Below are 15,945 nucleotides of genomic sequence, written 5' to 3'. Positions count from 1 at the left end.
ACTCAATGATCTCAGTCTCTGCATTTTAACTTTGTTTATTGTGATATAGCTTGATATAAGCCGAATTCAATATAATTCCAATGCAAGAACCCCTCAAAATTGTGCCCCTTTGCCGATTTCAACCCTCCCCTCGCTTTATCCTGACGCCACCTTAGCCACTGTACCCTGCCGCCCCCTTAGTCACTTTATCCTGCCGCCCCCTTAGTCACTGTACCCTGCCGCCCCTTAGTCACTTTATCCTGCCGCCCCCTTAGCCACTGTACCCTAGTCGCCCCCTTAGTCACTTTATCCTGCCGCCCCCTTAGTCACTGTACCCTGCCTTTCACTTTATCCTGCCGCCCCTTAGTCACTTTATCCTGCCGCCCCCTTAGTCACTTTATCCTGCCGCCCCTTAGTCACTGCCCCTTAGTCACTGTACCCTGCCGCCCCCTTAGTCACTGTACCCTGCCGCCCCCTTAGTCACTTTATCCTGCCGCCCCCTTAGTCACTTTATCCTGCCGCCCCTTAGTCACTTTATCCTGCCGCCCCCTTAGTCACTGTACCCTGCCGCCCCCTTAGTCACTTTATCCTGCTGCCCCCTTAGTCACTTTATCCTGCCGCCCCCTTAGTCACTTTATCCTGCCGCCCCCTTAGTCACTGTACCCTGCCGCCCCCTTAGTCACTGTACCCTGCCGCCCCCTTAGTCACTGTACCCTGCCGCCCCCTTAGTCACTTTATCCTGCCGCCCCCTTAGTCACTTTATCCTGCCGCCCCCTTAGTCACTTTATCCTGCCGCCCCCTTAGTCACTTTATCCTGCCGCCCCTTAGTCACTGTACCCTGCCGCCCCCTTAGTCACTGTACCCTGCCGCCCCCTTAGTCACTGTACCCTGCCGCCCCCTTAGTCACTTTATCCTGCCGCCCCCTTAGTCACTTTATCCTGCCGCCCCCTTAGTCACTTTATCCTGCCGCCCCCTTAGTCACTGTACCCTGCCGCCCCCTTAGTCACTTTATCCTGCCGCCCCCTTAGTCACTTTATCCTGCCGCCCCCTTAGTCACTTTATCCTGCCGCCCCCTTAGTCACTTTATCCTGCCGCCCCCTTAGTCACTGTACCCTGCCGCCCCCTTAGTCACTGTACCCTGCCGCCCCCTTAGTCACTGTATCCTGCCGCCCCCTTAGTCACTTTATCCTGCCGCCCCCTTAGTCACTTTATCCTGCCGCCCCCTTAGTCACTTTACCCTGCCGCCCCCTTAGTCACTGTACCCTGCCGCCCCCTTAGTCACTGTACCCTGCCGCCCCCTTAGTCACTGTACCCTGCCGCCCCTTAGTCACTTTATCCTGCCGCCCCCTTAGTCACTTTATCCTGCCGCCCCCTTAGTCACTTTATCCTACCGCCCCCTTAGTCACTGTACCCTGCCGCCCCCTTAGTCACTTTATCCTGCCGCCCCCTTAGTCACTTTATCCTGCCGCCCCCTTAGTCACTTTATCCTGCCGCCCCCTTAGTCACTTTATCCTGCCGCCCCCTTAGTCACTGTACCCTGCCGCCCCCTTAGTCACTGTACCCTGCCGCCCCCTTAGTCACTGTACCCTGCCGCCCCCTTAGTCACTGTACCCTGCCGCCCCCTTAGTCACTTTATCCTGCCGCCCCCTTAGTCACTTTATCCTGCCGCCCCCTTAGTCACTTTATCCTACCGCCCCCTTAGTCACTGTACCCTGCCGCCCCCTTAGTCACTTTATCCTGCCGCCCCTTAGTCACTTTATCCTGCCGCCCCCTTAGTCACTTTATCCTGCCGCCCCCTTAGTCACTTTATCCTACCGCCCCCTTAGCCACTGTACCCTGCCGCCCCCTTAGCCACTGTACCCTGCCGCCCCCTTAGTCACTTTATCCTGCCGCACCCTTAGCCACCTTATTCTGGCGCCGGGTCTGGTCAAAGGACCCTTTGATAGTAAATCAAATTGATTTCATAGCTTTCATTGGAAAGTTTATCAACATGACTCAGATTGTGAAAAGCAGAAATGCCATGTTGAAGATTATTGCGGATATGGCAACAGAGTTATTAGTGGCAACAGATGTTAACAGAATGTAGCAGCAAGCTAGCAGCAAGCTAGCAGCATACCACCCTGCATCCTACTGCTGGCTTGCTTCTGAAGCTGTTTGGTCCTGGTCAGTCCCTGGATGGGAGACCAGATGCTGCTGGAAGTGGTGTTGTAGGGCCAGTAGGAGGCACCCTTTCCTCTGGTCTAAAACAAATATCCCAAATGCCCCAGTGCAGGGATTGGGGACATTGCCATGTGTAGGGTGCCGTCTTTAGGATGGGATGTTAAGCGGATGTCCTGACTCTCTGGTCACTAAAGATACCATGGCACTTATTGTAAGAGTAGGGTGTTAACCCTGGTGTCCTGGCCAAATTTCCCAATCTGTCCTTCATACCATCATGGCCACCTAATCATCCCCAGTTTACAATTGGCTAATTCCTCCTCTCTGCTGTAACTATTCCTCAGGTCGTTGCTGTAAATAAGAATGTGTTCTCAGTCAATTTAGCTGGTTAAATAAAAATGTTACTGGCCACATTATTTTTTAAATGATGAGTAATCCTAAGGATGGATTGTCTCAACATTACAGAGCAAAGGTTTGAAAAGGTTTGATGTGTTTAGGGGAGGGAAGGGTTTGTTAGAAGTTAATATGGGTTTTTGTAGTATGATCATGGTTTGTATAATTCTAATCGCACACTCCAGCACAGTAGGTGGCGGCAGGCATGCACCTTAAACGTGTGTGCGGACGGCTATTATACCATAGATGAAACAATGAAGCCAAATATTTTTTAAACGAATGGAACGCACCCCAATCGGTGGGGCGAAACAGAAACTGTCAGCTGAAGAATAGAGGATGCGTGTTGGTAAGTTTGTAGGCTGTACAATGCAAGGCTTTCCATATTTGATCATACTGTACACTAACTTTTCTCGTAAACATAGGTCGCACGTTTATTGCAAGTGTTCGTTTGAAGTCACTTATTTAATTGTCGTTCGTCCGTCACAATGTTGTGCAAGTCATGGGCGGCCAAATTCAATGTCGTAGAAAAAAAACTTTATGTACACTAGGACACTTCAACTGGTGACTATCCTGGAGATAAAAAAAATGTAAACACTGTTTGCGTAAATCTGACATGTAATGACGGGACAAACAACATTTGCTTACGTTTCGGTATGAATCGCCTTAATCAGAGCCTCTTGATTAAATGTGTTTTTCCCTTCAATAAATCGATCAGATTTACACCGCAACCGATTGCTCCTTGTTTTTATTCTCCCGGATAATCTTCAATATAAGTGTTCTGGGGTTCATTCATTTTGTGGAGATTTTAAAGTCCATCAGTCAAGCACCAGCTGATCCCTTTTTGTTTCAACTGGGCAGGGCTGAAACTGGGGTAGGTTATACTTTTTTCCAAAGTTCTATGTCGTGTTTGAAAGTGCTATTTTTTTTAACTATATGGATTTACATGTGGTTACCATCGGGAAAGATGATATCGCGGCTACCAGTGTCCCAGTTTAGAGTTTATATATTGGGAAGAGTGGATTTGGTCAGTTTAGAGTGGAGTTGTTATTTGTCTGTGTGGTGACGTCATCAAGCAGCTGGTTAGGTTCTGAGAGCTGGGGAGTCTTGAGTAATTAGATGAAAGGTGACTTGTTTTTAATTTTTTTATTATCTTTATTTAACTAGGTAAGTTAGTTTAGAACAAATGCTAATTACCATGACGGCCTACACCGATCAAACGTTAAGCCGAACGACGCTGGGCCAATTGTGGGCACTATGGGACTCCCAATCACGACCGGTTGTGATAGAGCCTGGAATCGAACCAGGGTCTGTGGTGACTCCTTTAGCACTTATATGCAGTGCTAAAGGAGTCACTAGGATCAGTACTCCTGGAATCTGGTAGTTTGAGCGGGTGAATGACGCACCGACAATGGCTGTTCTGTTCTCCATACACCTCTCAGATGTCAGTAAATGTTGGTCGTGCATATTGTTGTATGGCGAAGAGGAAATTAACAACATGCGGACTGCGGTGATAGAATAAAGATTGGTGGAACTGTGGAGAGAACACAATGCATTTTCAATGGGCGAGTTCGTTTTACATGGCCCGGTGCCCCGGTTTAGTGGATTTGTTGTTTTAGACCGTTTCAAGTGCAAAACGAACTGTACCAATATTACATCTGCTTCCCTACCATGACAAACAAACAGAAGGTAATACAAGTATCATTATTATTGCATTTTGCGTCTGTATCCCTGGCCTCCGTCTCTTTTAAAACCAATATTTATGCACAAAGTGCACACTAATAAAGCAGCTCACTGTTTGTGTGTCGGATTTTTTTCCTACAACCGTGTCTCAGGTATGGATTGGATAGCTGTGTATGATCAACTAGGGAATCATCGTAATATGTGAGCACCCACGTCCTGGGGTTGAGGATGGACGGAAATATTTGGGAGCACGTCCGTAAGTCGTGTACTGTTTTAACGATACATATTTAGCCGAATATGACGGCTAACATACGTTTCCCAAAACACCACAAAGAGAGAACGTTCGCTATGCATTAGTAAATTGGGCTAGGATCAGTACGACAGGACTAGGATGCACCGATGATGGCTGTTCCGTTCTCCAGAACCCTGTCTGATGCACTAGTGTTGAACTGCAATTCCGGGGATCCTGCATGAACACCCCATTGGCCCCCTTCCCCCTCTAAGCACAAGATTTTCATGCTTGTGTGACACTTTTTTTAAATCCATGTTTTGTATCGAGTGACAAATACCTTTTACATGTGTGTCAATCTTTGTTTTGGTCGCACTGTGTGACGCGCGTCAACTACGTCTACACGTGGCCGCGTCGCAAAGAAACGACTAGTTCCTGCAAAGATGCTGGAAAATGCTAGATGCGGGGCAGCAAGGGTGCGTTAGTAAATTTACTCTGGCCATCAACACCGATTTCAGAAGACACTCATCTGAGTGTTGCAGAGCGAAGAATAACTGACGAATTTACGAACGCTCAACACCCGTTGAATATGGCCGGTTTCAGCAAAAACGCGTAATTAAATTGTTGACAGCAGCACAGTGACAGTCACCAGCGGGTCTGGATAACATGAACAGCCTAACCAGCTCTGCTAGTATGTCTGGAAGTAGCTAGCCAACGTTAGCCAGTTAGCGTGGATGCTTGACTGCCGTTGTGAGGTCAGAACGCTCGTATAAACCCTACTCCCCGATTAGAGCGACCCTAGAGCGCACCTCTGGTAATCCAGATTGAATTTACGAACACACCCTAAAATGTCTAGGAACCTCCTCGTGACGTACAAAACATGAATTTAATTAAAATATATATTTTCTGTTTTTTTGTAGAACCCCCTGCAACTGGATACTGACATTTATAAGGCACCCTTTCCCCGAATCGAGAACGAAGACTGTGTCGCAAGAGCAGGTTAGTTGAAGAATCAATTTCAACGTTTTGTATAAGCTAACGTTAACCTGTAATGGAAACATGGTTATTACATATCTGGCGTGCAAGCATATAGACTACATAACTTGTCAGTCATATATACCAGAACAAGGTTGGTTTGATTTGTTGATTCTTAGTAGCATAGTCTTCTATTGACTAGGCCTATAAATTAAGGCTTTAGGACAATATTTAGTGTACATTATGATAAATGTTGTCAACAGCCTATTTTTTTTTTTGCTAAGTCAGTTTGTGAGAGGAGTCCTGTGCTAGTTGCATCTTTTAATCTTTGACCTTTGGCACACACAACCAAACCAGTCATTTTAAAGAGGTTAGTCAGATGTAATGATTTTTATATCTCCTTACTTAAACTTTCAAATTATTCAGAAATAAAATAATGTTTTTGGCATAGGTTTGGTTTATATTTCTGTATGTGTGCACTCTAGTGTCTCAGGTATGGATTGGATATCTGTGTTCACATCCTTGGAGGCGGTGTGTAAGGAAAACATCACTGCTCTGTCTGGGCCTCCTGACTTGCCATATGGCGACGTGTCCAGGCGCTTGGTGACATGCATGAGAAAGATTCAGGACCATGGTCGTGCCCTGGAACCTGTGGTTTCCGGCATCACTGCAGTCTACCACCACTATGACTTTGACTCTGATACCCCTGCGAATGGGTATCGCACACTGGTCAAGGTAAGGTAGAATTATCACTCTGTGATTGCCTCTCATTCTCTTGCCACAGAGGGGAAAATAGGAGGTAGCAGAGCTGGTCCTGGATGTTCTGCTACCGTACGCGAGACTATAATCTGCCGCCCATATGCTACAAATTTTAGCACAGCTGGTTTGTAGGCCATATAGTCAGTACAATGTCAATAACATAGTCTAATATTTTCAATCTGATTACATTGGTAAAATCACCAATACCCTAGAGGTTCTGCCGCCCTAGGTGAGACCAAAATGATTACATCTTAGACATCCTATAGAATCTAAGCATGGCACTTTCAAAAGTTACCTTTCTACCCAGAAACCGTTTTCTGCGTCAGTAGAGCCTATAAGCTTCAACTGCTGGCTACTCGTCCGTTATATAACCCAACAACATAAGTGCTTCCCTAAAAGCTGCCTGGGTTTAAACAAACATCTTGTCTTTTCAGAAAGAGAAAAGACAGAATAGCAAACATATATTTTTTTGATCTCCTAATATTATAGGCTGCAGTTTAGCTTCAGACTGTCATGGAGAGGAATCAATATATGACCACATGGGACAGAGTCACGTCTTTCACAGACATTTCAGAGCTTGTTTCTACCATAAGGCATCAGAGTTAAGCATTGTTCTAGAACGCTTGATATAATCTGGATACATTTTATGTATTTATTTCAAAATGTAAAACAAACCAATAGATACCCTTTGTTAAAGAAAAGAGCAAAAGGATATGTGATACCCTCACTCAATTCGAGCACTGGTTTTAGTCAAGCACACCAAGCCCTTCCCAGGCACGGAGGTATTTAGATAAATGTGTCTGTCAAAAAGGTAGGCTTACCACTTATTTTTTTGAAAGATTAAGAAATAATCCCCCAATTATATATGTTTATGCCCATAGAAAATGTTGGTGCACGCGTGCACATATAGAAGGTCCCTTTCCAGGCGGAGAGTTACAACGTTGCTATCACTATGCAACCTACTACCTATAGGAGGAAAATAAGTTACATTTTTTTATCCAATTGGTAGTTACAGTCTAGTCTCATCGCTGCAACTCCCGTATGGACTCAGGAGAGGCGAAGGTCGAAAGCCATGCGTCCTCCGAAACACACCCCAACCAAGCCGCACTGCTTCTTAACACCATGCCCACTTAACCCGGAAGCCAGGCACACCAATGTGTCGGAGGAAACACAGTACACCTGGCAACAGTGTAGGCGTGCACTGCGCCCAGCCCGCCACAGGAGTCGCTAGTGTGAGATGGGACATGGACATCCCTGCCGGCCAAACCCTCACCTAACCCAGACGATGCTGTGTGCACCGCCCCATGGGTCTCCCGGTCACGGCCGGCTGCGACAGAGCCTGAACTCGAACCCAGAATCTCTAGTGGCACAGCTAGCACTGTGATGCAGTGCCTTAGACCACTTTGCCACTCAGGTGGCCGGAAAACAAGTTTCTTATTAATAATATCCCACCTGTTATCACACATGGCACGACCACATAATTGTTACAATTACAATAAAAATAACACTTTTATATAACATATTTAACATATTTATATATTCCTGTAGAACTGTAAAACAGAGTAAGATCGTTTGAGCTTTAGAAACAACTGCTTTGATAAATGCATGACAGGCCTCGTTTCACTGGAGCAGTGTAAAATAAGCTTCATGTCAATGACCTAGCCTTAAATTAAATATGTAAATTTAAAAAATGAATTATTTCATCTCCACCTAGTGGCCTCTTTCCTCTGCTGTGGCGCTGCATTACAGTCAGCAACGTTTTCTCTTGGTAGCTGTCCATGGGCCTGAAATCAAATCATCTGAGTCTGCTTGGACACCAGCCTGATCTCCAGCTCCTTCCACCTCTGGAAACTATCTAGGTGGTCATGCGACTTCTCATGCGAACTGAGGAGGTGGCACAGATTCTTCCAGTCCCTGATTCCATCCCTGACCAGCACAGATTTGCACTCATGTGAAAAAAGTTTGCCACAAAAACAGAGAAGGCTGCATCGTTTTTGTTGGAATAGACCAGCCTTGGTCTCTCCACTCCCCATTCGCCATCCTCTTATTGTAGTGGGCCACTGAACACTTTCGTTGCCCCTCATCTCTTGGGAAATTCCCCTCCTTATCCTGATGTGGCCCAGCCTGCACTAGCATCCCGTAAAGATCCATTTATATATTTTGGCCACTCACCGGGATCTTTTTTGTTGTTGTATGGGAGTCGGATTTAACAGCACCACCACCACTGTCATCCAGGATGGGGAGCGACGAGTCTGGGTCAATTATAGTAGGATCTTCGCCGGCATTGTTTGGAGGTGTGGCTAGGCCTGGTGCGACCACCTGTACTTGTCCAGCCAGAGAGCTGCCATCACTGGGGGCTTGTCGTTCTCGCCGAATAAATGGCCTGTCCTCGTAGGCTTGTCATTCTCCCCAACGGCTGATGGACATTGCTGCATGCGGATACATTTCACCAGCCAATTTCTTTGGTTTAGAGAGTATGCCTCTTTTCTCATTGTTTTTATTTAATTTTTTAAAATATTCGTTTCCTGATTAGTTTTTGTCTCTTTGACATGGTAGAAAATGGTTTCAGATCTCTATAGATTACTTTTAGCTAAAATCCACTAGTAGTAGCTAGCCAAAGTTAACAGGCTAGGTTAGGCTACTGCCTTCATCACCGATCGTCTTCGTCACATAAAAATGAAAAAATAACTGTCAGATTCAATGTTTCGCAATTGGATAATCTCATATAAACACACACACCACCATAGCTACACCAAGGACAGTGGGAGTGAACTTCGGGAGAAGTGGGAATGGGGTGCCGCGGGTAGTGAAGCAGCCGATCAGGGGCGCCCGGGTGGCGGCAGCCAATTGTCAAAATGCAGCCCCAAATTCAAGTGCCGCCGTAGGCGGTGGCCGAATCTTGCCTAATGGGAGGGCCGGCCCTGGGAGGGAGTGATGGAGCTCCTTCGATTATTAAAACACTTTTATATTTTACCTCTTTGTATTCAAATTTCAGAGCAAACAAAATATAATCTAATTTCACAGGTTTTGAAGTCTTGCCTTCTGCACATCATCCACATTGGCCGCTACATTGCCTCTAACTGCCACAGGGCCTTCTTCAGGGCCGAACACAACGCCTCAGAGATGGAAGCCTATGGCAGTGTCCTGTGTCAGCTACGGGCCCTCCTCTACATTGCCCAGGGAATGCTCCACGACAACAGTCCCGGGCAGCTGTACGGAGAGCAGGACGGAGAGCTGAGCAGGTGGTTGGTGAGGGAGTATGCCTCCATGCACAAGGCCTGCTTCTACGGCCGCTGCCTGGGCTTTCAGGTCAGTCACCACCAGGGGGAGATGCTATAGAGCAGTGGTTCTCAACCGGGGGTACTAGATATATATTCTCTCTGTAAATTGCATATCCTCACTGTAAATCAGCTTTTCTCCAGAGTTTTATGTTCCCTATGTTTATATTGTATATCCTGTATGTTGACTTACTGTCTGTATTCTGTATATGTTGTTTATTGCTGGCAGCAACTATTCGCTAAGTCAAATTCCAGGTATGTGTAAATGTACTTGGTGAATGAATAGATTCTGAAATATTTTTCCCCCCTCTGCTTCCCCAGTTCTCATCTTCCCTTCGTCCGATCCTGCAGTCATTAATCATAAGCATGGTCTCGTTTGGAGAGAGCTACGAAAAACAGCATTCCGGGTTAGGTCAGTCTGTTCTTTGGTCTGTATCAAGTTGTAAAACTATACATGTTAGTTGTCATCTCAACTGACTGATTATCTACCTTGTATTGCAAGATTTATGGTAATCCTTTGTCATTTTACAAAGTTAGTACATAGTGTGCAGTGCTATACTGACTTTCCATTTGTCTCCTCCATATCCCTTAGGCATGGCAGCATTCTCCCTCCTTACCTCTGGGAAGTATGTCATCGATCCAGAGCTGAGAGGAGAAGAATATGAGCGGATCACCCAGAACCTGGACATGAAGTTCTGGAAGTCCTTCTGGAACCTCACCGAATCAGAGCTTGTATCGGTGAGGGGAGGAGGCTCTTAACTAATTCTACTTTTCTTACTAGCACTGACTTTGCTGATGGCAGCTGTACTGAGGAAAAGTTTAAACTATGACTGTGGTATGTGGTTGTCTTACCTAGATACCTTAAGATGAACGGACTTAACTGTAAGTCACTCTTGGTAAGATCATCTGCAGAATATTTGTACATTTAGCAGATATTTACTTTGTCCCCATGGGGAAATTATGTTGCAGTGTCATGTACATGTTTAAAGTGGCATTTAAATACAGAACAAATTGACAATACAACTTTCATAAGTTACATACCAATACCACATCGGTGCGTTCTGAGCCCTCTCCTGTACTCCCTGTTCACCCACGACTGCGTGGCCACGCACGCCTCCAACTCAATCATCAAGTTTGCGGACGACACAACAGTGGTAGGCTTGATTACCAACAACGACGAGACGACCTACAGGGAGGAGGTGAGGGCCCTCGGAGTGTGGTGTCAGGAAAATAACCTCACACTCAACGTCAACAAAACTAAGGAGATGATTGTGGACTTCAGGAAACAGCAGAGGGAACACCCCCCTATCCACATTGATGGAACAGTAGTGGAGAGGGTAGTAAGTTTTTTTAAGTTCCTCGGCGTATCCATCACGGACAAACTGAATTGGTCCACCCACACAGACAGCGTCGTGAAGAAAGCGCAGCAGTGCCTCTTCAACCTCAGGAGGCTGAAGAAATTTGGCTTGTCACCAAAAGCACTCGCAAACTTCTACAGGTGCACAATTGAGAGCATCCTGTCGGGCTGTATCACCGCCTGGTACGGCAACTGCTCCGCCCACAACCATAAGGCTCTCCAGAGGGTAGTGAGGTCTGCACAACGCATCACCGGGGGCAAACTACCTGTCCTCCAGGACACCTACACCACCCGATGTCATAAGAAGGCCATAAAGATCATCAAGGACAACAACCACCCGAGCCACTGCCTGTTCACCCCGCTATCATCCAGAAGGCGAGGTCAGTACAGGTGCATCAAAGCTGGGACCGAGAGACTGAAAAACAGCTTCTATCTCAAGGCCATCAGACTGTTAAACAGCCACCACTAACATTGAGTGGCTGCTGCCAACACACTGACTCAACTCCAGCCACTTTAATAATGGGAATTGAAGGGAAATGATGTAAAATATCTAGCCACTTTAAACAATGCTACCTAATATAATGTTTACATACCCTACATTATTCATCTCGTATGTATATGTATATACTGTACTCTATCATCTACTGCATCTTTATGTAATAAATGTATCACTAGCCACTTTAACTATGCCACTTTGTTTACATACTCATCTCATATGTATATATTGCACTCAATACCATCTACTGTATCTTGCCTATGCCGCTCTGTACCATCACTGACTCATATCTTTATGTACATATTCTTATCCACTTACACTTGTGTCTATAAGGTAGTAGTTTTGGAATTGTTAGCTAGATTACTTGTTGGTTATTACTGCATTGTCGGAACTAGAAGCACAAGCATTTCGCTACACTCGCATTAACATCTGCTAACCATGTGTATGTGACAAATACAATTTGATTTGATAAAAAGAGACTGGCCTGCTGGCCGTACTGGGTCGATAGAAACATTAGCCTGCTGGCCTTACTGGGTCGATAGAAACATTGGCCCAAGCTATTTAGGAGGGATATCATACCTGGCACAAATTGTCTAGTTGTGTTTTTCTTGAAACAGACAGAGGGGAGTTAGCCTGGGGGTGGCTGGCCTTTGTGAGCTGGGTGACGATCTCATCCAGGCCTGTCTGTTTGAAAATCATTGGCCATTGCAAACCAACAAACAATACAAAAAGTGAAAATACTCTCATTTTTGTAAAACAGAGTCCGTATAGTACAATTAACATTAAAAGATCCAAGCTTTTTGAGGACACAGTCTCTGTCAACTCTTTTTGTAGATTAGGTCTGTACATTTACTCCACTGAAGTTTATTGTCTAAGAGGACACCCAGATATTTGTATTCCTCTACAATCTCTATTTGTAAGTCGCTCTGGATAAGAGCGTCTGCTAAATGACTTAAATGTAAATGTATGTTCTGACCTCTGATAGGTGTTGTATGCTTCCTGAAGTCTTTGCGCATCTCGTTGGTTTTATTGGTATTGAGGACCAAGTGTGACTCATCACACCACTCTACAAAGGGGAGCAGTGTTTCTCCTACTTACTCAGTCTCTCCTTGCTCACTCAATCTTCCTGTTTGTTTCCTTTTCTGACTGTTTGCAATGTCCTCCATCTTTTTTGTCCGTCCATTCCACAGGGCTTTGCCAGTTTAACCTCTACCCTAGTGCAGGTGAACCTCACCCTGACCATACCCCCTGAACCGCTACTCCTCCCGCTGGTCTCAGACCCCCGTCTCTCTACCCCTGTGTCCCCGCCAGTGGCCCACTGGGGCCCTGGACCTGTCAACATGCGCCTCATCTCCTATGAGCTTCGAGAAGGACAGGTGAGAACTCAGCTTTTACCTTGTGCTTATTATCTGATGATTTCATCACAGGTCTACACTGTTTTATCAATCATATTACTGTAAAAAGGGTTCAGTTATGATGCATACATCTTACCATCTCTCTTTCTTCAGGACAGTAAAGAGCTGCTAGCCTTCGCTCGTACAGAAGCTCCACCCATTTCCCTGTCTTTAGTACCGTTTGGTGCCCAGAAGCGACCTCCTTCCCCCTGGCTGTTGATCCACTTCCATGGAGGAGGCTTCGTGTCCCAGACCTCCAAATCCCATGAGGTACATAGGCCTGGGGGGTAGTGTGTGTCGCCTGAAATGACTTATGCTAAACCCAAACCCTAGTTTCACAGTAATTAAGTGGAGCTTGGGGCTCAGCACATACCATGAATACTTTCATATTGTTGAACCTTGCTGTTTAATTGTCCTGTCACATCTCCATCTGTCCTCCATCTCCCAGAACTATCTGAAGAGCTGGTCCAAGGATCTGAATGTCCCCATCCTGTCTGTGGATTACTCCTTGGCACCTGAGGCCCCCTTTCCCAGAGCCCTGGAGGAGTGCTTCTATGCCTACTGTTGGGCCCTCAAGAACTGCCATCTTCTGGGTCAGTGTCATTACCACTGTTAGAGCTAAGAGCCAAATGAAATGGTTTCTTAGCTTGACAGAGGACCCTCGGCTCAATCATATTGGTACATCTTATATTGCAGTATTACAACAAAACGTCTGTCGGACCCGCTGGTACTGATTGGTCTGTTCCTCTGCCCTAGGCTCCACTGCTGAGCGTGTGTGTCTGGCTGGGGACAGTGCTGGGGGGAACCTCTGCATCACTGTGTCCATGAGGGCCATTGCCTGCGGTGTGCGCATCCCTGATGGAATTATGGCTGCATATCCTGCTACCCTGCTCACCATTGAAGCCTCGCCCTCCCGCCTTCTCACCAGCTTTGACCTACTGCTGCCCTTAGGGGTGCTCTCCAAGTGTATCAACGCCTACACAGGTAAGGAAGTGAAAGGCATGAGAGGGTATTGGTCCAAGGTTATGTAAAAGGTAGTTAGTCACACTCCAGTCTTTTACTTTTCATTAAGCATTTGTCATTTAGCAGATGCTCTTATCCACATTGACTAGTTGAATATCTAGGTGGGACAACCACATATCACAGGCATAGAAAGTACATTTTTCCTCAGTGTAGCTATCACTACCTTACTGTATTTATATGTGGTATTGTTTTTCAATAGGGAAAGTTAAGTTACTTTCTCATTTTTTCCAAATGACCTTGTCTTTCTCTTTTTCACCCCCCCCCCCCAGGTGTAGACTCTGAGACGGTTCAGCCTACAGAGGGGATCAGCACGTTGAGCGCTCTAGGTAGAGACACAGCCTCGCTGATCAGTGACCTCTCACACGGGGCATCCAAATGGATCCAGTCCTTCATTCCCGCAGAGGTCCTAGGGTCATGGTCATCGTCTCACCGGAGGTCCTTGGACAACAAGAACCACCAGAGATCAGTGTTGCCACCCGACTCCTCCTCAGGCCCCAGGGACTACCCAGAAGGCTTTGAGCCCCTGCGCTCCGAGCGCCTGTCTGTGATCCAGCCGCATAGCTGTCCCACCGTCAAGAACCCATTTGTGTCACCCCTGCTAGCCTCTGACGACTTACTGCGTGGACTACCACATGTACACTTAGTGGTGAGAGAGGAGGGATGGGGAGGGGGCGAGTCAATGCATTTAAGACTGAGTTTTCCAAACTCAGTCCTCGAGACACAAGGGGTGCACGTTTTGGTTTTTGCTCTAGCACTACACAGCCAATTCAAATAATCAATTAATCATCAAGTTTTGATCATTTGAATCAGCTCCAAAGTGTTAGGGCGAAAACCAAAACGTGCACCCCTTGTGGTCATGAGGACCGAGTTAGGGAAATGCTGATTCAGGAAGACGTGTTTGTAGGTTGAGAGGGATGGAAAAGATAAAGAAAGAAAAACCAAGACACATTTTACTGCAGCAGACACATTTTACTGCAGCAGGCCTATTTTGTCCTTGTTCACTGGTCTCGATCTCACTCCACAATTGATGGTCTTTCCACATTCTGAGTTTGCTGTAGTTTTTACTCCCCTGTCTGTCCCCACAGGCCTCTGCACTGGATGCTTTGCTGGATGACTCTGTGATGTTTGCCAGGAAACTGCGGAATATGGGCCAACCAGTGACCCTAAGGGTAGTGGAAGACCTCCCACATGGCTTCCTTAGCCTATCGGGATACGCAGAGGAGATAAAGGTGGCCTCCGACATCTGCATAGAGCGAATCAGGGAGGTCTTCCAGCAGACAACTCTGCCTTCCTGTACTCGCAAGTGACCAATGTTTGAAAGGAATAATAATGGGGCTGACCATTTGCCTAATAAAACCGAGGGGAAAACTAATTGTTGTCCTCACAAAAGTGAAAGATAACACCCTTGCCTTTCTTGCACCTTTCTGACTAGCACTGACTGAATGCTGCTTTATTGAGGAAAACATTTTCTAATTATGAGTGATATTTGAAGTTACTGGTTAAAGAGCATCTGCTGAGAGTGATGTCAATGTTCACAGTTTAGTGTTTTTTAGTCCAGGAAAGGGTCATGTCATTTGTAATCAATTAAATGTCATATTGCCTAAGGTTTGAGAACAATACTGACACAAAAATTTCACACATTTTTATTGAGTTAAAAACAAAAAAACACTTGAGTGTCAGAGGGCGAGAGAGACGTTGAGTGTCCTGGGAGGCTGTGGCTTTAGCGAGGGGCTTTGTGTGGGCTTGAGGGCGAGAGAGACGTTGAGTGTCCTGGGAGGCTGTGGCTTTAGCGAGGGGCTTTGTGTGGGCTTGAGGGCGAGAGAGACGTTGAGTGTCCTGGGAGGCTGTGGCTTTAGCGAGGGGCTTTGTGTGGGCTTGAGGGCGAGAGAGACGTTGAGTGTCCTGGGAGGCTGTGGCTTTAGCGAGGGGCTTTGTGTGGGCTTAACAACCGTGTCTCCCTGTGGCAGAAAAGACGACACGCTAGACACCTTCACCTCAGGATTATGGGGTAAACCTTCCCATACCTGTCAGCCTCGGACAACAATAACACAATGCTGGGATGTCCTGTATACCCAACCGTGTACCCTACCAAAAAAAGCCGATACCAATTAATCGGCAGAATAAAAAAATATATATATATATAAATGTATACATATATTTGTAATAATGACAATTACAACAATACTGAATGAACACTTTTATTTTAACTTAATATAATACATAAA

General features: G+C 46.1%; 1 protein-coding gene across 9 annotated transcripts; it reads left to right on the top strand.

Annotated features, from left to right (window-relative positions):
* Nucleotides 1–2,792: 2,792 nt before the first annotated feature.
* Nucleotides 2,793–15,930, top strand: LOC124038460 (hormone-sensitive lipase-like). 9 transcript variants are annotated; one of them, XM_046354368.1, is made up of 13 exons: nt 2,799–2,875; nt 5,359–5,437; nt 5,698–5,783; nt 5,899–6,148; nt 9,197–9,481; nt 9,772–9,862; nt 10,043–10,188; nt 12,494–12,679; nt 12,812–12,967; nt 13,146–13,290; nt 13,454–13,681; nt 13,990–14,366; nt 14,806–15,930. In XM_046354368.1, the coding sequence occupies exons 4-13, from the start codon at nt 5,909–5,911 to the stop codon at nt 15,025–15,027; spliced, it is 2,076 nt and encodes a 691-aa protein (XP_046210324.1). In that variant the 5' UTR covers nt 2,799–2,875; nt 5,359–5,437; nt 5,698–5,783; nt 5,899–5,908; the 3' UTR covers nt 15,028–15,930. The 9 variants fall into 9 exon arrangements, with proteins under 9 accessions (XP_046210320.1, XP_046210324.1, XP_046210328.1 ...); XM_046354372.1 differs by having other exon boundaries at nt 2,804–2,875; nt 5,771–5,783; XM_046354369.1 differs by having other exon boundaries at nt 2,805–2,875; nt 5,702–5,783.
* The last annotated feature ends 15 nt before the right edge of the window (nt 15,931–15,945 follow it).

Source organism: Oncorhynchus gorbuscha, linkage group LG06 (genome assembly GCF_021184085.1).
Source record: "Oncorhynchus gorbuscha isolate QuinsamMale2020 ecotype Even-year linkage group LG06, OgorEven_v1.0, whole genome shotgun sequence".
Classification (NCBI taxonomy): Eukaryota; Metazoa; Chordata; class Actinopteri; order Salmoniformes; family Salmonidae; genus Oncorhynchus; species Oncorhynchus gorbuscha.
The sequence above is the reverse complement of the archived record's forward strand: the minus strand, read 5'-3'. Positions and strand labels throughout refer to the sequence as shown.

Excerpts from the sequence above, each read along its gene's own strand:
- LOC124038460 (XM_046354364.1), top strand. The coding sequence starts at position 5,909 with ATGGATTGGATATCTGTGTTCACATCCTTGGAGGCGGTGTGTAAGGAA. Across the intron at positions 6,149-9,196 it reads GGTATCGCACACTGGTCAAG|GTTTTGAAGTCTTGCCTTCT; the intron begins GTAAGGTAGAAT and ends CTAATTTCACAG. Across the intron at positions 12,968-13,145 it reads AGACCTCCAAATCCCATGAG|AACTATCTGAAGAGCTGGTC; the intron begins GTACATAGGCCT and ends TCCATCTCCCAG.